Raw genomic sequence first — 25,132 nt, 5'->3', positions numbered from 1 at the left:
CAAAATGTGATGCTTGATACATCCCGCCCTATACCATGTTGTGGAATTGTTAGTTGCTTTATATATTTAACTCAATATGAGGGTTTTCTTTTGATGACCTCTATATTTACTTATTTACTTGTATGTATCATTTTTTCCTCCAAATAAAAGATGAAACAATAAGATAAAACATTTGCATTTATCAATAACACTCTTACTGACATTTATGTCTTGTATATGAAACTTCATTATTTCACTTATACACTTATATTGTGTACAAATCGCATAATGCAATTTATGCATTTGTCACTAAGCTACTATGCATTTGCCACTAAGCAGGAGTTCCACCACTTAACCACTGCACTGAAACCATTCTGTGAATAACATGCCCGCCGACTTAAGCATATAATGCTGTGTCCCATAAAGCTGAGGTCATCACTAAGTACCTTCTGTTAAGCTAGCCATACACGGTGCGATATGCACTTGGGAAGCGACATGCGAACTGATGGCCGACATATCAAGCAGTCTTCACGCACACAGCGATCCTCTGCCCGCCCGCCCACCTGATATGCCGACACCCCCATCCCTCACCCGCATATAGCTGCATGGGACCGTATATCGCATCCCTAGATCAAGTGGACATGCAATAAGATCTGGAGGTGTGATGTACGACCCCAGAGGAGCGCGCACTGGACGAAATCATGCCCACACACGGTACGATACAGCAGCGATATCGTACCAATTTGTCGGATCGGCTGCAATATCGCACCATGTAAGGGCACCTTTAGAGTGGAAGCTGACAATGGCAGGACATATAACCAAGCAATTCTGATGTACATATATCTGCTCACCTTCAGAAGAACCATGGTTGCCTTTGAAATATGCTTTGGATTAATCAAAATATCACATTTATAGCAGATACTGTACAGCTCCTTTAAATATCTTCCCAGAGTTTAAGAATTTTTAATTACCATTTTACCTACCTATGGACTATTTCTTTTAATATTAAGAATATCAATATCTTCAAATTAAGAATTTTTATGTTTCAAAAAAATTACCAAGAACAATAACTCAATGGTATTCTTTAGAGACTATTTGTCAATTAAGATCGAACCCTAGTGGCATCATTACAACTATAATAAATTGCTTATATTTTATGGACACCCTGAAATTAATAATCATAAACTAAAATGGGAAGAGAACATGTACTAAACTCTGGAAACTGACGAATGGACCAAAATAAGGGAGAAAAAACCTAAGCTTGATTTGTGTGTAGAATATAGGAAAATATTTTACAGATGATATGGAATTGGTATGTAATGCCGGCTATCGGGATGCTTCCTGTGAAAATACTGACAACGGCATCCCGATGGTTGGTATCCTGACAGGGGTCGGGTAAGTATACTTAACCTTCCCCCTTCTCCCCATAACCCTCCCTTCTTGTAGCCTAACCCTAACCTTCCCCACCCCGCACCCTTACCCTCCCCGTTAGTGCCTAAACCTAAGTCTCCCCCCTTCGTGCCTTAACCTAACCCTCCCCCCTTTGAGCCTAACCCTAACACCCCCTTCCCCCAGTGGTGCCTGACCTTCTCCCCTAGCGATGCCTAACCCTAACCTCCCCCCCCAAAAAAAACCTGACCCTGACCTCGCTATACTGCCTAAACCTAACACACACACCCGCGGCTAACGCTAAGGGCGCCCCAGACTTACCTCGTTCGGGCTGCCATCCTTCTGGATTCCGGCATCTGGATTAAGATAGGTGTCGGTATTTCCACGCCTATCCTAAGTCCTATGTCAGACTTTCAGTGTCGGGATTCAGACCGGCACAATGCCGTCCGCCGTTTTGATAACTACATCCCGATGATATTTAGTACTTACATGTCTTTGATTTGCCCTAGTTCATCTGTTTCTGCCTCCTATTTTGTGGAAATGTCTGAAAATAACTACACTCTGGCATAAGATTCACCACCGTATGAAAGAAATCACATGGGTCATCCTTCCTTTATGTGCATCAAATTCCCTCCTTCACTGCTCCACACCTGAGATCCCTCAACATTCTGCCTCGTTGTATAACATATTCTTAATGCAGCTAAATTCTAATGGCATCAACATTGCCAGCAATTAAATTGGTAATCATATCACGTAGGATTAATCACTAGTGTCGTACATGATACTAATAATACATTTATTAAAATATGGTCCCCCTGGCATCTCTATTATGAAACCAACATTTAAAGTTGACTTATACATTTTAAGTTTTTTATGAAAAGATAGATTACTTGTGCTGGTGGTGCTTAAAAGTTTTATGTTTCATTACCCATTTCCCATTTTTTTCCTTAAGCTGGGTACACACTACACAATGGTAAACCCAGCCGACAGGACGACACAATGTAACGATACATCACGCCGTCCGTACACACTACATGATGCGGTGTACAACACGCAATGTGTCATTCCATGATGCATTTAGCAGCATGGTGTCGTTCACTGCATCGTCTAATCTGCTGCACAGCATAGCAGATGGGATGATGCGATGAATGACCCGTGGGCATACACAATCAGGCATACACACTACGTGATCCGGACAAATATTGTTCTGATCCACGTCGGAACGATATATCATGCAGTGGATCGCATAGTGTGTACCCATCTTTACTAACTGCACACTCAGGCCCTGATTCAGACCCGCTCACAAACAGGTCGATGGTGTGCTCTGCGCGTGCGCAAGCCCCGGAGCGAGAGAGAACTTCTCTCGCTCCGTGGCTCACTACAAAAGGGGCGGCTGTCGATGTTGATCAACAGCTCGCCCCGTTTTGTAGGCGTGATGGGGGGGTGGCTTCACAAACGGAGGCGTTCCCATGCGAACACCTGCCGTTTGTGGGCGGCCTCACTGACATCACCAGTGATGTCAGTGGGAGAGCTTCCAGCTACAAGGGTCTCGTCGCAAGCCCCGATGGTCGCGATGGTCTTGACCATCGCAACCATCATCCTGGCCGCTCGCAATAGCTGTGGGTGGTCACCCACAGCTATGCGAGCGGCCAGGAGGCTGCACAAAAAAAAAAAAACGCCCAGATTCAGAGCGTCCGCCTCTGAATCAGGGCTCAGCCCCTTTCTCTCTTAACTATGGGCTCAGAATCTAATTCAGACCCGCTCGCGAGTGCTGAGCGCTCGCAAGCGGGTCGATGTTGGCCAAGTGTGCATGCGCACAACGGAGGCGGCTCCGTCGTGCGCATGTGCGAGACCCGGATAGCAACGGGAAAGCCGTCGCTCCGGGTCTCGCTACAAAGGGGGCATGCTGTCGATGGTGAGTGAGAGCACGCCCCCTTTGGTGGGCGTGCCGGGGGCGTGGCTGCCCAGACAAAGGCGTTCCCATGGGAACGTCTACCGTCTAGGGCCGGCCCCACTGACATCACAAGTGATGTCAGTGGGAGTGCTTTTGGCTACCACAAGGGTCTCGTCAAAAGCCCGATGGTCGCGATGGTCTTGACCATCGCGACCATCTTTTTGGCCAGTCGCTATAGCTGTGGGTGGTCACCCACAGCTATGCGAGCGGCCAGGAGGTCGCTCTAAAAAAAGAGGACAGCCCTGATTCAGAGCGAGCGCTCTGTCAGAGCTTCCGGCTCTGAATCAGGGCCTCTGTCTAACTTTGTTAAGATCATATTCTTACTTACAACATTCTTTTTTTTAATCATCTACTTAATTATTAAATTGCTTTATATTTCACTGATCTCTGTATTATTTGAATACTGTATTATAAAGATTTGTCTGTCTGTTATCAAATTTGACTCCTACTTCACTAATTTTATATTTCTACATACACTTCCCTAATATTTGTAAAATGTAAAAATATATATATATGTATGTATAGATATATATATATATATATATATATACATTTATTACTAGTTACTTATATCACACATATATATTCCAGTTATTTACAGAGCATATTTGACCATTCTATATATATATATATATATACTGTATATATATATATATATATATATATAATATATATATATATATATATATACAGTATATAATATATCTATCTACTTATCTGTCTATCTATCTATATATTAGAGATGTGCAGGCTCTGATAGGTTTGGATTTTCCCGCCAAGTTCAGATCTTTGCCACCAAATTTCGAGTCTCATAAAGAGGCAAAACATTATCTTTCATGGACAAAAGTCCATGAAGGATGATGTTTGCCCATTAAAGATGACATTTTGCCTCTTTCTGAGACCCTAAATGTGGCGGGAAAATCCAGAACTTGGTGGGAAAATCCGAATCTATCCTGCACATCTCTAATATATACATAACTGACTTATGTAAATATGTTGGGATGTCACTTCCCACTATGAAAAGGAGTTGTGGGGAGACAGTGTCAGGGGGTGAGTGGGATGGGGGAGAGAGGGGGGATGGTGGACACAGGGGGCGGGATGCATCACATCCCGTCGCTCATCGCATTCATGCTGGCGTTTGTAGCGCAAGTATAGAAGGACTAATTTAGGGTTTTACATTCTGGCATCTCCCTGACAGCAGAAATGGGTATAAAACTGCGCTCCCAGATTTAATCATACCATTACACTATCCTTAGCAGCTTGATGCAAATCAGCTGTTGTACCTCAAAAAGAATAACTAAAAAGAATAGTGAAGCGCTCCAAGATAGTGTTCACAGTGTTATTTGTCAATGTCTTACAGTCAACCAAAATGGCCTCTGGTACCTACAGTAATTGAATAATTCCAAACAATGTCAATAGTGTACAGGATAGTCTAGTGTTCGTGATTCCTGACTTCCTTTGAAAAAGTCTGCATATATACAAAGTGACAATACAAAAAGTCACATTTACAAAAATAATAAAATGCTGGAAATATTTCCAATTTATATCAGGGATTTAAATGCCTCGGGCTAGATTCAGAAGTTTTATAAAACTTAACAAAATGTAATTGTGATATTCAATATAGCTAGGTTTCCACAGAGTCTTACATCTCAACATTAGCATGTGCCTCACACCTGCAATATACATATAGGCACAATATTAGTTCACTAATAGACTCCATTTAGTTGAACACTTAGGTGAGATGATGTTGCTCACCAAAAGTCTTCCAATGTACGTTGGTCTCCCAAGGTGCTACTGTTTCAGTGCCCTTGGTAGTAAACATGTAAGTGAGCAATATGGATGGGGTTAAGGAAGACAGAGACTCTGGGAGAGATTTATCAAAGCTTGGAGAGAGATAAAGTACCAACCAATCAGCTCAAACAAAGTCTGTAAAATGACAGAAGCTGATTGGTTAGTACTTTATCCAAGCTTTGATAATTTTCCCCTTCTGTTGCTTATATCTAAAATCAACAATTTAATGTTGCAAAGTAACACAGCAAATAAGCACTAATTGACCACTGTATGAAAAACACTAGCTGCTATATCTCACTGACTATACTATGTTAGCCCCTCTTATCCTGCTGGACCCGCTTTTTGCACTGTTTGCTACTAGGACAAAATGAATGGGATGTGAAGACACGGCCAATTAACAGTACGGGCATGTTGAGATTTGATGCATCCAAAAATGGCCACCAAACAGACTTGCAGTTACATAACGCCTAGTGCAAGTTTCCAGGGTCCTATCTAGGGATGTGCGACCAGTGCCGCCGCACAGAGCGCAGAGCTTACTTCTGGCTAGTAGGATGCCACAGTCAGTATCACTGCAGCAGTGCCGCCCAGAGAGTCTTTTGGCTGCTCTAAGCATACCACGCACCCTACCGCCTGTAAGTACAGCCGCTCAGAGCACGCAGAGGTGCTAATTAAACACAAGTTTTTGGCTGACTTATCATAAGGGGGGTGTCCAAAGGGTTCTGAAACAAATCCTACATTTTTAGCCACAAACAGAGATTTTGCATTTTTTTTTCACCTGCTCTGAGATGGTGAAAACTTATCGGCGGTTTCAGTACTTGCAATTATCGCACATGCGATAATTGAATTGAGCAATCGCAAAATTGTCATGATAATTTATCACCAAAATGGGGCTTATTGTATCTAATTGAATCCGGCCCTTAATTTCTATGCAAGGGGTATATTTATCACAATCGCATTTTTAATGTGGATGTAAAAAATATTTTTCTGCATAAATTCGCAAAGTGAAAATTTCTATTTTTATGCAAATTTACTAACAATCTCTTGCCAGGAGACGGGCTCCAATAAGAGCCCATCCTGACGAATAGCTGGAAGCAGTGTGATAGTGTTATGCTATCACACTGCTTCTTACTTCTGGAATTAGTAGCCCATAGGCTAATATAAGATAATGCAATCTGAATATGGCATTATCCTATCGGGGCCAAGCTCCGGCTTGGTAAATCTGACACGTTTGCAGCCCCCATAGAAACCTATGGGGGATGCGGTGCTGTCAGAAATGGAGGCAGTCCCTTCATAGTACATTCGGGGGATATTTAATATTTGCGGGTATCTTACAAAAACGTCTGTTTTCATGAAATATCCCGCAAATATTATTTGATAAGTAGCCCCCTTGGCTTGTTACATCTCCCCCTATGTACAGTCCCAGCCCCACTGACAGATCATGGACATCTTACCCTCTGGTCCTATTGTTACTTATTTAATTAACATTAATCATGTTGCAATCTCCTTAAAAACTAGTCTCTGCAGAATACAGTACACTAAAAGCAGCTCTATTCTGCAGAGGATGTAGATCACAAACAATTACAATTGTAATTAAGTAAGCAGTGGTTAAAGCTGACACTGAGAGTGGGAACCAGGAGATCCTCCTCTATTACACTGCACCTGCATAGCTTGTGTCAAGCCGGCCATACACGGTGTGATATTCACCATGCGACGTTACAAGGGATCCGACATCCGACATATCGGGCAGTCACCACACACGAGGCGACCGCCCGATATGCTGGCTCCCCCTCTCCCTCCACATAGTGCTGCATGGGATCGCACATCGCAACCCCCAGATCAACTGAACCTGCATGGGTGCGCGCACTGGCTGATATCATGCCCGTACACGGTTCAATATAGTGGTCAAATCGTACCTATCCGTCGGATCGGCTGCTTTATTGCACCGTGTATGGGTACCTTAAGTCTTCTCTGAAGGAAATAACTGCTTATACAATTTATATTCCAAAGAATCTGGTGTTAATAAGCTGGGCTTTGTATTTAAGTATGTTGTGGTGGTTGCTGGGACTGTGGGAAAGAGTGGCATGGAATGAGCAAGTGGGTGGTGTCTGGAAGGGAAAAAATGTAAAATAGTACTGGGCCAGTTAGGGAGTTAGGACATATTGGCCTTGATTCAGAGTCGCACGCAATTCGGCTACATCTGCAGCCACATTGCGTGCTCTGAAATAAATGGGAAAGTCCAAGGGTTCTATTTATCAAGCAGTGAAAAGTGTGGAGAGTGGACCAGTGGAGAAGTTGCCCATAGCAACCAATCAGCTTTCAAGTAGCATTTATCAAGTACAGTCTATAAAATAATAGGTAGAAGCTGATTGGTTGCTATGGGCAACTTCTCCACTGGGACAGTTCTCCATACTTTTCACTGCTTGATAAATAGACCTCCAAGTCTTTACTTTACAACTGCCCAACTACTCCCACCACCCATTGCAAACTTGTACTTCTCTGAAAACACCTCAGTCTTGCTCCATGAATCAAAACACTAAAGCCGAAATATAGGTGCAAAATGAGGAATATAATATTACCAAAGAGGAGTTTATTCTGTACTAGGCAGAGATAAAGATTCTGGTGAACATCATTAATCTAGTACTTGGACTAGTTTAAAGGGTTAACATTATGAAAAAGGTTTAGGACAAGCCACTAAAATTGTCTTTGGTTTATTATTTTTTTTTGTTTACGCAATTAATTTTAAAAGGGAACACCGATTTAAAACAGACGTGTTCTTTTATGTACCTGGCTAAAATAACAGATGAGCACAGGTTTCTGCATTGGATACATTTTTAGCATCTGTACAGTAGATCTGTTGTTTAACAAGGGAAGCAAATAGCAACAACTCTGTCTGGACAGGAGGTCTCAGAAGGTGGAGTTTGCCTTTAAGTTGAGCTTGATCAATGAATGCATATTGCTCTTCCTTTGAAAGAAGAGATGCTCCCTTAATAAATGTATATGTTTTACTTCCTAGAATATAGGGAGGGGTAATGGAGACATCCCTATGCAGACCTCCATTACTAGGAAACATAATGGAGGCTCTATATAATGGGACTAGGTGAAACATGCCATTCCATAAAATGATGTATCCCAGTGCTGTAGCACATGGGTTTCCAATAAACACTCCAAAACAACATTATTCATTCCGGAGAAACAAATACACAAAACATGACTAAAAGCTACAGTCAGTATATTCTTTAATTACAATTAAAAATCTGCAACATCAATACAATGGGAAGAGAAAATTTTGTAAATGTATTTTCATTATGAGTGAGTGAGTGCCTACTGCATTGTCATTGCCAAGTCCTGCTTACAATCACTAATTATACAAAATATCTCAGTTTAAGGGATAACAGAGGATGGCTATGAAAGAATATAGGAGACCATGGGAGAGACGGATCTAAATTGCACTTTCGATCTAGCTGTCAGTGTTAATGCGACGAACTCTTAGCATGTTCTCCCTCAGGGCTTGAGTCAAGCATTATACAGTATGCCCACCTGACAGTGTGCACTTTCTCCTCCTATCACTCTACAGACTCCAGTGCACAGACTTCTGGCCTTTTCTGATCCACTGACGGGAAATTGGAAGAGGGAGGGGAAAGAGTATATGCAAACTACTTGACAGCAGACAAAGGGTTAACAGCTTATTCCATTCCCTTAGCCAGGGGAATTGAGATGAAAGCTTGCTGTTCATTCAGAACTGGTAACAGAGCCCTCTGTGTACCCATTTAATACTGAGAGGCCTCACGATGACATGAAGCAGACACAGCAGGTATTCAAATGTTTGTGGGCAATCCTAGCAATGTGATCTATGGAGTAGTCATAGGCTAAAACATACCTATATTTGCTTTATAAAAGTAATGTAACAAAGCCCAACTTCTGTTTGAAGTATACAGCCAGTATACAGCCAAACAGCACTGAGGATGGCAAGACATGAATACTTTGATGGATGAATTATTGAAGGGAGTTTCTGGAATCTCCATTTTAAAGTAATAAATATTTCATAGAAATATTGTCTCTTGCAAGTCTAGTTATAAATATAAAGCCAATGTACTTGCTTGCACAGGCTGGTGCAATGCTATCACCGCAAGCATTATACTTGCAATGATTATTAAATACAGGTAACTCCTTTTTACTGGTGTTTTATAGTGCAAAAAAAGCTAGTTGGTTGAATTCCAAAAGTGACATTATATAAAAATATACAGGGGGAAAAAAAATGAAGGCACAAACTTCCCCCATCCATAATCAATGCCATTTTGACACACTAATCCTTGCAAACTGTGACACACTACTTCTTAGAAATTGGTGTAACTGCACAATATTAGTGATGGACATGCAGTTTTACTGCTTAGTAAAAATAGCCCTTGGTTATTTCTTTGAATGTCTAGGTTTCATCTTCACTCAAACATGTATTATTTAATTTAATATCTCATATAATAGGAAAGAGACTTAAGGTTTCTCTTTGCCACAAAAACCATGCTTTGTGTCTCTCTAAAACAACACATATGCGAGAGCTGTTCCATCTGACATTATGAGGTAACTGGAAAGTTTGTCTTTAAATACCAGTCTAGAGAACCAGACATTACACAGAGATGTTGTCCTACCAGAAATCAGAGGATATGCAAGCCATGCCTTCAAGTGTTAACATGTTCAGTCCCTGCCAGGACAGACTAGAATGCAAAATTGTATTATGACAAGTTTCAAAGTAGGAAATGTTTGTTTGTTTTGCACAGTAGAACTGTTTCTTAAGTAACTATTGAACTTAGAAAGATCCATCTGATAATTATGTTTTCTTTTTATTTGTTTAAAAAAAACGTTTTCAAAGAGAGAACTGATTAAAATGTGAATTCTGTTAGATTTGATGTGTTCTAAAAATAACTCATCTAAATCACAGGTGCACTGCCCATTAGGTCTGCTAGGTTATTGTTTACAGCCTGCTGATGAACACTTTGCATTAGCTCTTTGTGTGTGCTGAAGATTTACGTCCTTATTTAGAGTTGGATCTATGGGCCTGATTCAGAGCCGGATGCTCTGACCAGAGCGCTCGCTCTGAATCAGGGCGCTCCTACATGAAAATGGAGCGGCCTCTTGGACGCTCGCATAGCTGTGGGTGACCACCCACAGCTATAGCGAGCGTCCATGATGTTGGTCGCGATGGTCAAGACCATCGCGACCATCGGGCTTGTGACGGAGACCCTGCGGTAGGGTCTCGCTGCCGCAAGCCCTGGAGTAATTTTGGCTCTATCAGAGCCAAAATCACTCCCACTGACATCACTACTGATGTCAGTGGGGCCGGCTTCAGACGGTAGGCGTTCCCATGGGAACGCCTCCGTCTGGCAGCCACGCCCCCGGCATGCCCACCAAAGGGAGCGAGACCCGGAGCGACGGCTATCCCGTCGCTAGCCGGGTCTCGCGCATGCGCATGACGGAGCTCCCTCCCCCCTCATTGCCTAACCCTAACCCTTTCCCCTTAGTGCCTAACCCTAACCTTCCCCCTAGTGCCTAACCCTAACCCCTAATGCTAACCCTCCCCTCAACCCTGCTACTTTCCTTCAGAATTCCAGCGTTTGGAATGCCGGCGCCAGGATTCTGACAAGTGTCGGGATTCCTCCTCCAGCATTCTGAGCCACCGGAATCCCTGTGGTTGGGATATTGCCCGCATCCCGTTTTGCATATAATGTGCACTTCTGTGCTGTGCATACACAAACATGTACATATGTGTCCATATCTAGGCTTTTAATGTCTAAGAAACAGGTAAGAGTAGTGTTCCAGCTAGACTGCGGGCAGGGCAGGGGGCTCTGCGGGTGCAAGCTGGGAGTTTCTGTGTACGCTGATCGGGAAGGGGTGTCCTTATGACACCCCCGAAATTGTCACACTTGGGGGCATACCCTGTACTTACGGAGGTGCTGGGCTTCCCCCAAGCTCTCCCCTCATAGTGAATAGATGCCGGGCATATGTGCACGGCATCTATTCACCAGCTGGAGATCGGTCACCGCTATTTTTCCTACCCTTGGAACACTGCGGCCTGCGGGTGGGGAAGGCAAAGGGCAGGCTGTATTATCTAAAAGGGCAGTGCGCAATTTTCAAATTGGGCAGGGCGCGGCGCCTCGCTAAAACAGCCTAGCGGGAACACTACTATACTTATTGTATAGTAAGGACATGATCACATAAGTGTGACTGAAGTAAACTTGGAGGCATCCCCTCTTAGGAGGTGTATCTCATGCGGGTACAGGAGGCCTGGTGTAAACATACACAATGATGAGGATGCCCATTAGAAGCACTATGTAGCTGCTTCTGATTAGCTGAGTGCGTATTGACCTCCAGCATAATTCACTAGCATAATGGCTATATTCGCATTACTTATTTGTCAATTCCATTTTGACTACTTCAGAAACCTGATTCTCATTGACTTTTTGAAAGCGAAAACAATGGATGTGCAGGTGTTTGTATTTCAGTATATTTTATATGGTGAATGCAATGTTCACTTTTATTGATAACTGTGAAGACATCCTTGTGTATCTGACAAATTGTTTAATTCCAGTGACGTGCGGTGAGGGCAATGACTGGGAAGGCACACATGGAGATGGGTCTGAGTGCTGGGAGCCTGTCTCACCCCCTATTCACTGTGGGGTCTATTCATGTACATCTGCGTTAAAGAATTGTTACTTATCACTATAGATTGCATCAGTTAGATGCGATCTTTAGTTTTGATAGTTAGCAATTCATGTATACTTACCTGATATTCGATGCACTGAGGTAACTGCAGGTCCGGCGATCCTACCGGCATCGTTGTGTCTTCTCTTGCTGCTACTGCTACCGATCTCTAAACACTGCAGGACACTTCCTAGTCACATGACACTCTCCTAGCTCCGATCTCTAAACATTGCCCTGCACTTCCTGATCACATGATACATCCAAGGTGTCCATCAATGATCAAGGCACACCCCCCATACTTAGAGGCATGCCTCTTTTAGCTATCTTTTTGTGCAGCTCACTGCCCATGGTGTGGCCCCACCTCCAGCTCTGCAAGCAGTGTCTGACAATACAGCAGAGAGGCTGAGGTGTTCCTGCCTCATCTCTCATCTTCCTGCAAACCCAGGGAGCTCCACAAAGCTGGTAAGTGTTAACTATAGAAATGGTTACAATAAACAAAGAAGATGCTTACAAGTTATAAATATCTTCTTTATATTATTCTAATAATTTTTATATCAAATCTCAGGAGTATGATGATAGGGGAGGCTCTGCCTACCCTGACAGCACGTCCCTGTTTAATTCTTATATTACGTACAAACAGTGTAAAGTGGCGTTTGGATGCACTACAAGTCATATCTTTATGCTATTTATGGCGTACGTACAGTATATACATTTTTACTCCTGGCACTGCTGTTTTTCAGTTGAGATATGTCAACTCAATATACACAAGTACTTTTTTTTTTAATTCTAAAGGCACACATCCACTTAGCAATAATACTGAGTGAATGCACGATTATGATATCGTAATCATGCAATCGCTCAGTAATCGTGCACAAATCGTGCACTTTTATGTCAGAAACAATCAGCAATGCACGCTCCGACTGGTCGTTTCCGACATCAATCATTGCACGAAAATGTTGTACAACCTGACGATAACGTCAGCTTTCAGTATGGTAGTGGATGATTGATGTGCCTACACTGAATGACTGAACGTTCAGTGTAGGCACAGCACAGACTGACAAACTACTGCACGATTACAATGTCGTAATCATGCAGTCGTTAATAATATGTAACCATACTGTATAACCCAATAAAGCATATTTTCAGTTAAATGTGGTCTTTTAAAATAATATCTTACTGTGCAGTTGTGTGTAGGGCAGTGCTTTGATAGTTGATAGTTTTGATACCCATTTTTCTAGTGACAGGTAAACAGCGTTTTCCTTTCCTTATATGCTGGCTGAGCGCATCATCACTTTTCTAACCACACTTAGGGGTCTATGCACACCGGGAATATTTTCATTTTTAAAGAATATATCTCTGCTATGTACCAAGGGGACCTCGCAGGTACAGCTGTTGCTTAACCGCTGTCCATGCGAGTTAGTTACCCGGAATTTAGAAGAAGTCTTTCACAGAAGCAAAAGACTTCCCCGGGGTCACCTGGTCTCCTCTCCCGTCCTGAGCCTCGTGCAGCCTAAGCAGTGATTTGTTTTAACAAACTTTATTAACAAACGGACAACTGTGACTCACTTCACTTCCTGCAGCCTGCTTCTCACTGGCCTTCATGTGAGGAGAGGCAGATAACGGCAGCTGGAGGTGAGGAGCCGGCGCTGGACAAGACAACTGACGGTATGCAACATTTATTCTCAATAATAGCTGGGTCATTTAGCGCTGACATAGGTGCCTATGGCAGTGTGATATTCTAGGCTGCTCCTAGCGCTAGCAGGCTGAAGGCAGAGAAAACCCTATAGTACATATTGAGAAGAGACATGTACAGGGATTTTCTCTGCCTTTTTCGTTGCCCCCTTTTCTGCCCTTAGTACATAGACCCTATAGTAATTTAATCTTGCATGTCCCAGCTCAAATGAAACATGACCAAAATCTTCTCCCCTTCCAAGGCTCCCATATTCACCCCACTCTCTTTATGCTGATAACATCTCCCTCTCTGATGTATCTCCAGAACACTATCTTGACTCCTCCCTCGCCTTTGCCCCACTCTTTCAAAATACCCTTCACTCCTGCCATTTCCACCTCCACAACTACTTTATGATCAGGTCTTTTCTCATTCATGATGTTACCAAAACTTGTATCCATCCACTCATCTCCCAAGTTGACTATTGAAACATCCTCTTCTTTAGCTTTCCCTTTACTCACCTTTCATCACTCCAATCAGGAGCAGTACAAGGCATGGGCTGACAGGGCCATCATCCGGAGCTTTGTAGCCTTGAAGGCCACAGCCCTGCGCCCCCAGCTGAACCTCTGTACTGGCTGAGGCGCTATGTGTGTGTGAGGCTATTGGGGCAGTGTTTGTGTGTCTGTGAGGGAGCTTAAAGGAGGTGTGTGTGTGAGAGGGAGACTATGGAAGCAGTGAATGTGCAATGCTATTGGGGCTTTGAGTGTGCGAGGCTATGGAAATAGCATGTGTGTCAGGCTGTGTGTGCGTGCGTGCGTGCGTACGTGCATGCGTGCGTCTTGAACCGGCCCTGACTTCAATATAGCCTGAATTCTGCAGCTTGTCTCATTTTCTCTGTACATACTCTGCATTAGCCTCCCCTTTCTGCAACCTGCTTCAGTGGCTCCCCATCCCTACAGAATCCTGTTCACACCCCTGACTCTCTCTTAAAAAGCATTTCATCTCTCACTCCCACTCCCAGTCAGACTTTCTACCAATCTCAAAAGCTTCAAACACACCTTTTCATCAAAGCCTACAATACCTCCTCCTGTAGCATCCTTCCTTGACCTGCTCTTCTTCCCAGATCACCCTGAAACAGTTAACCCCTCCCCCCTTTAGTTTGTTTGCTCTAAGAGCAGGGTTCTCCTTCCTCATGTTTGGCTCCTAGCACTCCTCATGCCACCAGTGGTCCAAGTCTCCAACCAAGTCCCATTTTATGGTCCTGTAGCTATACTTGCACTTGAATTAGGTACAGACATATAGTGCTGAACTGCAATCAATCCCAGCGACTCACCGTGCCTGTCAAGATAAAGCGAGACCATGTGGGGCCAAGAGCTGTTCATAACGTATCATGTTTGACTTCCTGGATTGTCGCTGACATTTTTGCTGGTGAATGGGGCTGCACACTGTAGTGCAAGTCTGCCATACTGAGATGCAACATATTGCTGACCCTAAAAAGACAATAACTGGGTGCTAAAGGGTTAGATCTTTCATTTTCAAGATTGTTTATTGATGGATCCTTGAAAATAGATAAGTGAAAATGTTGTGAATTAAGAATGATAACCAGCAATCCACTTTTGTTTGTCAAGATGGGAGTTGGGGGAAGAGATCATGTTGGGAGTGGGAGAAAAGATTAAAAACAAAATGCTGGGAGTTAGGGTAGGATAGGGTGCGAAAGAAAGGTATGTGGCTAGGCTGGGGATTATGGGAGGATCACGGTTGTAAATACAAGAGTAAGCCTGAGCCTTATAATGGGAATGATAATCTCAAATTATGATGCTTAACTTTCAGGCTAGAAAGTAAACTGTGGACATGTGGTAGGGACATAAAATACAATCTATCGCAAAACTATTTCCTTAACTGAAGCATCTTGGGATAAGCATAACAACAAATTATGATCAGTTTTATCAAGATAATAATGCAACATTATTGGCCCAAATCAAAACAGACCTTCATTCCTGGAGTGACTCCTGATCTCCTGGATCAGAAGATTTAATAATAACAAAATGTGCTACTCAGGATCCTCTATTAATTTCATATGCCTTCAAGTTCCTCCAACATTATACTTCGCATTTTATCTGTAAAGTTAAAACATCCTGAAATAAATCTTCGTTTTAAAAAAAAAAAAACTATACAGGAGGAATTCTGGTTATTAGACACTGTAAAATATTCTTTATATGTAATTTTGTGTACAATGGAATACTCTTACTTTCATTAAGGTGTGGACAATTATAGGAGTACAGACTATCAAAATCCAAACACACTCATTTCTCCTCTGACTTCCAAGACATCCCTGACCCCCTTCTCCAAAATCACTTCCAATTACCTTGTTTTCACTATCAATCTCTGACTATGCTTCCAGGAGTTGTCCATTGACTCCTTTCCCTTCATCATTTATTATATTCTGGAGAACTTCAGGTTGAGGGACTCGTTCATTCAGCCCCTTGCTGGCAAGTTGAGTTTGATTTTTAATAGTCTTAGATTTTGGCATTCCATCCCAGCTAAAAACGTTTAACTATTTTTTTCAACTCAGACATTTCTATAAAACATCCAGACCTATTCTATACCAGCCAGGATACTCGGCGTTGCCCGGGTTGAAGACTGGACCCTGAAGTACACCTGCAGCCTTTATTTGTTTACATTGTTCTCGCCTATAATCCTATTTCATTGATCCTGAAAAGGACCCCACTGTTTGCTAACATGGCCACCGCTGAGGGGGGCATGGGTAGCAGAATTGTTGATTTGGAGCCAGCCCGCCAGCTGATGAAAATTAACATTTTCACCTGCTTTTTGAGAAATTAAGTTTTGGGGCCATTCATCATAAAGGTAATGCAGGAGATATCACAGATATCTCCTGCTTACCTTTCTCTCCTGAAGTGGCCCGCTGTCCCCATACACTAGTATGGGGACCTACTGTCGATTCATCAATCTCCGAAAATACAATATTTTCAGAGCTTGACTGTGGGAGCATTCGCCGTCCCGCACACCCGCTCCTTCCCTGATGAACACCGAAGCTTTGTGCGCCTGCGTGACTCTGAGTTCACGCAGGCACACCTAGCACTGCCGAGTCATACTATGCAGTGCTAAGTTTCACACCGAAAGAAGCAGTGAAAACATTCGGGAAGACAGCTGATTTTTCGGATCAACTGTCTCTATGTCGGAGCAATTGTGATTGCTCCAGCGCTTGCAGGGAGTAGGAATGTTAATTATCGGGGACCCCGATAATTAACATAATGAATAGACCCCCTTAGTACATTCATTATTTCTGGAGCAAAAGTTCACAATTTTCAGAGATCTTTCAATAGTTGTTTTGTAAGGTTCTCATATAATTCCTGGACTGACATCATCTATCAAAGTATTCAGAAGAAAAGTGCCTGATCTCCTGCACTATTGATTCGTTCAAGTGTATGGAGTCATCTAAACGCAACTGAAAATGACTGCTAGAAATCAAAGAGGAAAAATTCCAGAGTGGACCATCCAGGAAAATAGCATTACACTTGCAGTGTTGTTATTTTGTGAGAGCAAAGCAGAGACAAACAGTATGTTAATATGGGAATAAATTCAGTGCAGAATGGAGTAGTGAGTGTAGTCTCTGACAGAAGAATTTTAGAGAAACATGGGGTCATGAAAAGTGCAAGCAGGGAAGCTAACAGCATGGATTTCCTAGAGTTGGTCCTAACTTCCTGGGGAGACTGAGTTGCAATTACAGCCAGGTTACCCAATGGGCCCCCTCCGTGTCCTAGATCACCAACTGGATGATTCCATTGGCAATGTTGATGATTGGGGTTGGCTCCAGCCATAAAGGGGTTAACCATGTTGGTAGCTGCTGCAGGGTGGCCTCTGCAATATGGTGCAGATCTCAGCGAAGTTATACTGAAATCCCTCCTAGAATCAGATGACACTGCAAATTGCCCAATGTGATTAAATCCACTCATGAAGAAAAACATCTTATTGGATGCATAGCAGACACAAATTCAATTTTTCAGACCAGAGGGTAACGTTCCTCTAGGTAACGTTCCTCTACGTAATTGGACTCACTATGTCCAATTTAATTCTGTGTGAATTAAACTTCTATATCTCTCTTTTTACACTTTGAAAAAGAAAATAAGCAAGGTGCAAGAACCTGAGAGGTATGGCTCTTGCAGGAAAACTATGGCCCTAATGTAATATTCTGTCAGTTTCAGGAAACGGACCAAGTGTGGGGATTTAGCCTGTAGATTTAAAGAGGCAATAATTTAAAAGATTATTGCTGCTGATCTACAGTCTAAACCGTCAGAATCTCACTGCTGCCTGCAACTCTCAGGCTATTACAGTACCTTTACAACTTCTCACCTACAGGCCTCCAAGACAATAGTGTGCTTGTTAGCGGAGATAAAACCATTTACATCAATGGACATTACCTTTAAAGCCAGGGTAGCAGGAGGGTGTGAAATGTCTTTAAGTGTGAATAATAGCATTGGATAGAGGCAGCGCATACTTGGCTATTGAAAAAAACAAACATAAATGTGTTTATGCCCCTTTTAACTACATTTTGAAAAGTGTTGGACTGCTCAGACTAGACACAAGCCATTATTTTTGATAGTAGGCTTCCAAAACTCAGCTTGACTCCGAAAGGGCATGCAACTCATGAACCTAGCTTTAGGGGATTTCAGGTGTATTTGAGAAATACTGAATATGTAATTTAAAATATGAAAGAGATCTATGCATATACTGAAATATAAAAGGAGTTGTCCATCTTTGGAAAACATTTTCTTTTTCGATAGTGTGGAGTTGAGAAGGTCTACTTGGGGCTTTGATACCAGTATAGGATTATATATAGGTATATATTAAGTAGCATAATGCTGCTCAAAAGGGCGCAGAGTCATTCTGTTGCCTCAGACCCTCTCTTCCTTTAAAAAACTAGCATGAGCCTATGAGTTGTGTGAACTTTAAAGGGTATTATTACTTTTAGGTTTTTGAATCAAGAAAATTAATTTCGTTAATTTTACTACCAGAAAAAAAATTGTCTTCCTGAGACAGCTGTGTCAGGTGGCCTCAATTTTGGCACAGCCTTGTTGCTTCTGTATGATGGCATGATGCATCCATACCTCCTTGTCACTGGGCTGGAATAGTGGAAACTTGTACAGTATATATGATAAGCATAGGTGTGTATTGTATGTGCAGGACACTGTGCATTACTTAATAGCCAAACAGAGCATGAAAAGTAACTATTCGCTGTACCATAGGAACGGCGGTAGGGATGCCAATGCTTACATTACTGACGCCGGTCAGAACACGGAGCTGGCATCCCGACCACCAGAATACCGAAAGTAAGTAGCAGAGGGGTTGGGGTAAGGGTAAGAGTTAGGTTTAAGGGTTAGGGGAGGGGGAGGTTAGGCTTAGGCACTAGGGGGAGAGGATAGGGTCAGGCACCTTAAGGATACGGAGAGGGGGAGGGTTTGCATACCGAACAACAAGTGTCAGTATGCTAACCCTGTTGGGATGCCGGCGTCGGGATTCTGACTGCCGGGATCCCGAGCGCCGGCATCTCATACCCAACCCACTAATTATATATGTTTTACAGTAGTGCACATGGTTAATGTTCATATCATTAAATATTTACTTTCTTATCAATGTATGTTCACTCACTATGTCCAAATTGTCTAATATGTTGTGTAATTCCTAGTGTGCTCATTTCAACTTTCACTGTTCAGCACATGGTACCCTCTGCAAAACTTTAACTATTCTTCGCCATGGTCCATATAACCAAATGATCACAGAGAATGAAAACAAATATAAAGTTTGTGGTTCTGCTCTCATATTACAAGATGGATCATCTTGTCATTAAGATTTTAAATCATACAAAACTAGCACTGAGCCTTCTGACTGTTAATGGGACATGAATTGATGTTTGAGAGTCATATTACTACATCATAGCAAGGGAATTATTTCAGAAGAGCATGTTTTTGAAACAGTCATTTCCCAACAAACAGCTTTATTGATATACTTAACATTAAAAGGCAAGGAGTATAGCTGATATATACTGGGCCTCATTGCTGCAGAGCTTCAGTGTAGGGTTCAATTGTATTTTTAAAGCAGGAAGTGAAAGTGCATGTAAATGTGAGATTTTCAAACAGCTAGGAAACAGCTACTCAGTACGTGGGTGGTCATTGTATTACATATTTATAGTATCTTAAGAAACAGCAAAATCAAGAAAGGGGTAGATGTCTAAAAAAGTACATGAAATACTCACTACCTATATCAAGGCTGTCCAACTGGGAGATCTGTGTACCCCCAAAGCTTTTTTTGTGGTCCCCAGCTTCCATTTAAAGCACCATAGATTATGTTGGGTGACTTCATTTTTTTAATATAATTCAGCCCTGAACACAGTTATAACTTGGATACTTCCTTCCTCATAGAGGAAACAATACCTGGGTTACCTGACTCAAATCACCGAAATACAGAGTGCTCATACTCATGTTTTATACTCCTGCCACTTACTGATGTTTGGTTATAGTATGAATCTGTTTAGAGTTGGGATCTGTACTTGCATAGGGAGGAATTCAATTGAATGTGATATTGTTCAGCTCTGGCAATGAGTGTCCAGACTTAAGTCAGGAGATGCAGTTTACCACAATTAATGCCTGAGGTTTAGTCGTGGTAAACAGCATTTTCTGACTTAAATGCCAAGCGCAATGTTGTTGTCACATGCAGTAAGCTTGCAACTAGCATTGTGGCACTTAAGTCGGATTTCAGCTCGCACATATTCACGGCTTTACAGTGCGGCCAATTGAATAGCACAGGGCACTCATTCCCAGAGATAAACAATATTGCGTTCAATTGAATTCCCCCCCCCATAAAGGCATATTTATTATATCCCGCATTTTACCCCAGAAAACTATAATTTTTTTGTTATACATTGCGGCAATAAGAAATTATGTTTCAGGGTAATTAATTAAAAATGGCTGTAATGGCAAAATAGTAAAGTGATAGCTTATGTTTTCACTTTACTGTAATTCTTACTGCACATGTGCAAGCAGTGGTTAATGAAGATGGATCATCAGGATCCCTCTCTCTGCGAATTTGGATAAATGTAGCCCATAGGCTAAAATGGCTAACACCATTGGGGACAAGCTCCAAAAACAGAAACCACCAATATCTGCCACGGCCACCCCTTCATACATTGCGGGGATAGTTAGTTATTGCGGGAATCCTTTGAAAACATTGTTTTCAGAGTATTTCCCACAAAATATTGATAATAAATAGGCCCCCGCTAGTGTGTGAAATCCATCCATCAATAAGTATATTTGACAGAGCACCCAAAATACAAATATCTGCAGAACCTTTCCTACAGTTTCTCTAAGGACACAAAGCTTTGGGATTGTTGTTTTATTTACTGCAACTTTGTCAGCTCTACCGGGTTGGGTATGAAATACCGACTGCTTAAAAGCCGTCGGTTCAAATCCTGACCCTGGAAGCCTGACAGATCATAATATGGTAAGTATATTTAACCCTCCCCAACCCTCCCTTGGGGGTGCCTAACCCTAAGACTCCAGGGGTGGTGCCTAACCCTAAGTCCACCCTGTGGTGCCGAACCCTAACCCCCCCTCTCTGCACCATAAACTTAACCTTAACCCTCCCGGGGGGGTGCCTGCCCCTAACCTCCCCCCCGGTGGTGCCTGACCCTAACTCCCCTTCCGCTAGCCTATACCTAACCCTCCCGGGGGGTTGCCTAGCCCTAATTCCCCCCTGGGGTGCCTAAACCTAACCCTCCCCCCTCATGGCTAACAGGTTGCGACGCCCGGCTAACCAACGTTCGTTATGCTGGGCGTCGGGATTTTGGCGTGGGGCTAATGATAGGCATCAGTATTTAGACGCCATGCCGGGCTTTCAGTGTGAAGATTCTGGCGGTCTGCATTTCCACCGCCGGCATCCTGACTACATCCTCTACCCCATATTTAGATTTTGCAGATGTATAAAATGAACAAGTAGCACAAAAAATCAGTTATCCCATACAGAGAATTGCTGTTTGTGATCTGGTAACACTGCAAATCCACTTGACTGTATAGGACTGGAAGATTTTTAGAACAATGTTTATTTCCTGTTGACAGACAGATTTAAATATATTTTACAGATCATGATAGGTACAATAGCTGAAGTTTTGTACTTCAAAAGTTCTAAGGGTAACTCCATTCCTGCAAATATATTCCTTCAGAAACTGTTCTATTAAAGACTTGTAATATTGTTTTTTCTGTGCATAATAAATTACATTCAATAATGACTTTACTAAAGAAAGATAAGTCACACAATCAGGGCAAAGTCATTACTGAGAAAATACTGTATGTAAAGTACTGTTAGATGAATGAGTGTGCCCAGGCTGTGCTGTCACAATGACAGTACCTATGCTAGCCAGCTGTACCACCAGAGATCATGTAGTACTCACATGAAGACATGGTATATGAAGGCCCATCCTCGGGGTCTCTCCAGCACGTTGTACAGATAGTTCTGGAGCCGCCGGTATTTCTTGTGTGAAGCTGAGCTTCGTGGTGGCCCCGGGAGTGGGGTGCCCAGCAGTCCCAGGCGCCTGGGGCTGCCGCCCTCCGTCTGCACAGCTGTGAGGGCCACGAACTCCATGCCGCTGTCTTGGCCAGAAACTGGGGCGAGGGACAGGGAAGGCACCCGGCCATTATCCTCCTGGGGCTGCGCCCCCACTGCCATGACTCCCTATGGGGATGCGGGACAGAAGGTTTCAGCTCATCACCAGGGCGCGGGCAGCAGTGATCTGTGTCCCCGGACTTGGCCGCCAGGTGTGTGCGAGGAGCGACGTTAGGCTGACGGGGAGCGGAGAAAGTTTGACATGGACTGAGCGGGGAGCGCCGGGGGTGCAGCGTCCACCAGCTCCCGCGTTACTCGCTGCCAGGAAAGTTTTGCTGCCATCACAGTAAGAAGTTACCAGTCTGTGCTCCACACGGGATCAGCACCAGTTTAAATGAAGCGCCCGCAGACTGCCAGCCGGTGCCCACATCAGCAACACCAGACCCCAGGCAGCAGCAGCACCCGCACAGGGCAGCAGCACTTACACTACACCCGTTGCAACAGCTCCTACACCCGACAGCAGCGGCAGCGGCAGGCTAGCTATCTTCTTCTGCTGTTATATTATCCCCGGCGCTCACTGTACCTCTGTCACACTGTCCCGTCTGCCGCCGCCTCCTTCTCATTACACGGAGGGAGAGACCACCCCCCCTTATCCCACTGAGGGGTCCGACCTAGACCAGGCACCCATTGTGCTGCGCTCTCTGCCTAGTATTGTCTCTCTTCCATGTCTGATTTATCTCTCGGGTGTCTCAACCCTGTACCGGTCCGGTCTCAGATCTCTTCTCGTCTACCCGGTAGCTCCCTAGTACTACAGCCGCCTGTCCCTGCCTCTGCTGCTGCCCATGTGCAGTTTCAGCGCCTCTTCTTTCTTCTGTATATATTATATTATTGGGTATATACTGGCACACTGTATATAAATATATATTCTCTAACACTGGATATATACTAGCACACTGTGTATGTATACTTTAAAACTGGGTATATACTGGCACACTGTGTATATATACTGTAACTTTGTGTATATACTGGCACACTGTTTATATATATTCTCTAACACTTGGTATATACTGGCACAGTGTGTATATAGTACTACAGGCAGTCAGACATGTACCAGGCATGGGATAGGAGGATGCCGGTGGCCGGAGGGATGTCTGCTGCTCATACCAAACTTCGCAGCTGCCGGCACTGACTCATGCTCCTAGTACTACAGTACTGTACACATGCCGCCAGCGCGATGGGCAGCTGCCTGCTGCTGATGGGCCGCCAACTGGGCAGGTGCGATGGATTGGATAATACATATGATATTTTGGACAACCATCAAATTCGCGTTGGCATTGGAGAACCACTTTTATGCTGCGACGCACACATAAAGATCTACACTACAGGCTGCAATATTAGTCTGCCATGCTGTCCAAACACACAAGTTATAAAAAGATAGAAAAACCGAATGTGCATGTCCGGTATACTGCACTGTCCATACGAAGTTGCTTTGAGGAGATGCCACTATAGATGAGCCTCACCAGCACTAACTGCAGGCATCCGGGGCCTGTCCTCCCCCGCCCAACCTCTGATCTTTAAATGTGTTTAGTAATGCTAACGGGGCATTTACTAACGAGTAGTATTGCTATTCCCTTGATACCTATAATATGCACTTCTCTCCATCCTCCCCCCTACCCCTCCCTCTCGCTTCTCTTGTTTCTACATTTTTTTTCTTTTTGACTGTGAATGCCTTGCTCCTTTACCTCTTCCTTCCTCCCAATGTTGCATCTCCTTTGCGTATGGTTTTTTTTAGTTGAAATGCGGTTTTAGATTGATATATCAGTCTCGCTGCAATTACAACAATGCCACAATTCATATGTGCAATAAATCTCCCCTAAAGTGACTTTTATAACACCTGATCACTAAATATAGAAAGATAGATGGATGGATGGATAGATAGATAGATAGATAGATAGATAGATAGATAGATAGATAGATAGATAGATAGATAGATAGATAGATAGAAATGTAGTTATAATGTACCATAACATCACAGGTGTGAATCTTGCCCCTTAAATCACCCTAGTCATTACACCGGGGGTGGGAAACCTCTTTTCTGCCATTTTGACACATATAACATTATTTGCTGGGGCAGTGCAGGCCACGCCCCCTCCTTGTGACGTCACACGGTGGCGGGCCCACAATCGCCGGTGATTACATCAATGCCAGAAGCATCCTGCGGATGCTCCAGGGAGCTGTAAGGGCAGCGGTGTGACCATCTGAAGTGCCCTAAGGACGCTCCAGGCAGCACTGTTGCATAGATTCTGGATGCAGTGTGCCAGTCTAGGCACCCTGCTAGCCTCGACTGTGAACAATGCGACCAAAACCCCCTGGTTTTGGTCGGATTGTTCACAAAGCCGTGTAATGGATAGGCCCCTTTAGCCCTGCTCCCTCCTTATAGACAAGCAATTTGACTGTAAGGAGGGAGCAGGGCTAAAGGGGCCTATCCATTACACGGCTTTGTGAACAATCCGACCAAAACCAGGAGCTTTTGGTCGCATTGTTCACAGTCGAGTAATGCATAGAAGGCAAGGACCAGCAATGCGCGTGCACGCTGGGTCCTTGTCGTCCCCGACTATCTACTGAACATGCCCGTCAAGCTGACGACGCTCGTCAGGTTCGGAATGTTCAGAGTACGGAGGTCGTACTCGTGCACTGAATGACGTTCAGTGAACACCGTTCAGTGTGCGGACCGCACCTCGGTGACCTGAAGGTCTGAACGCTAGACTTCAGTCTTTCAGGTCGCCTAGTGCAGTGGTTCTCAAACTCGGTCCTCAGGACCCCACACAGTGCACGTTTTGCAGGTCACCCAGCAGGTGCACAGGTGTAATCATTACTCACTGACACATTTTAAAAGGTCCACAGGTGGAGCTAATTATTTCACTTGATTCAGTGTGGAGACATCGAAAACATGCACTGTTTGGGGTCCTGAGGACCGAGTTTGAGAACCTGTGGCCTAGTGTATAGGCCCTATTAAATGACGCAAAGTGTGGCCCTTTCCTCAT

The 25,132-nt window shown here is 43.5% G+C and overlaps 1 protein-coding gene across 2 annotated transcripts in view; it reads right to left on the bottom strand.

Moving 5' to 3' along the window:
* The window catches only part of KCNQ4 (potassium voltage-gated channel subfamily Q member 4), a 179,493-nt gene extending 157,005 nt beyond the window's left edge, over positions 1-22,488 (bottom strand). For both annotated transcript variants that reach the window (XM_088462787.1, XM_088462779.1), the window contains exon 1: positions 21,937-22,488. In XM_088462787.1, the coding sequence (XP_088318913.1) occupies positions 21,937-22,211 (275 nt within the window). In that variant the 5' untranslated portion in view covers positions 22,212-22,488. The remainder of the gene's footprint in view (positions 1-21,936) is intronic.
* Positions 22,489-25,132: the final 2,644 nt, after the last annotated feature.

Source organism: Taudactylus pleione, unplaced genomic scaffold (assembly GCF_031769625.1).
Source record: "Taudactylus pleione unplaced genomic scaffold, aTauple2 ptg000007l, whole genome shotgun sequence".
Lineage (NCBI taxonomy): Eukaryota > Metazoa > Chordata > Amphibia > Anura > Myobatrachidae > Taudactylus > Taudactylus pleione.
Note: the sequence above shows the minus strand (reverse complement) of the source record. Positions and strands in the feature narration are given on the sequence as shown.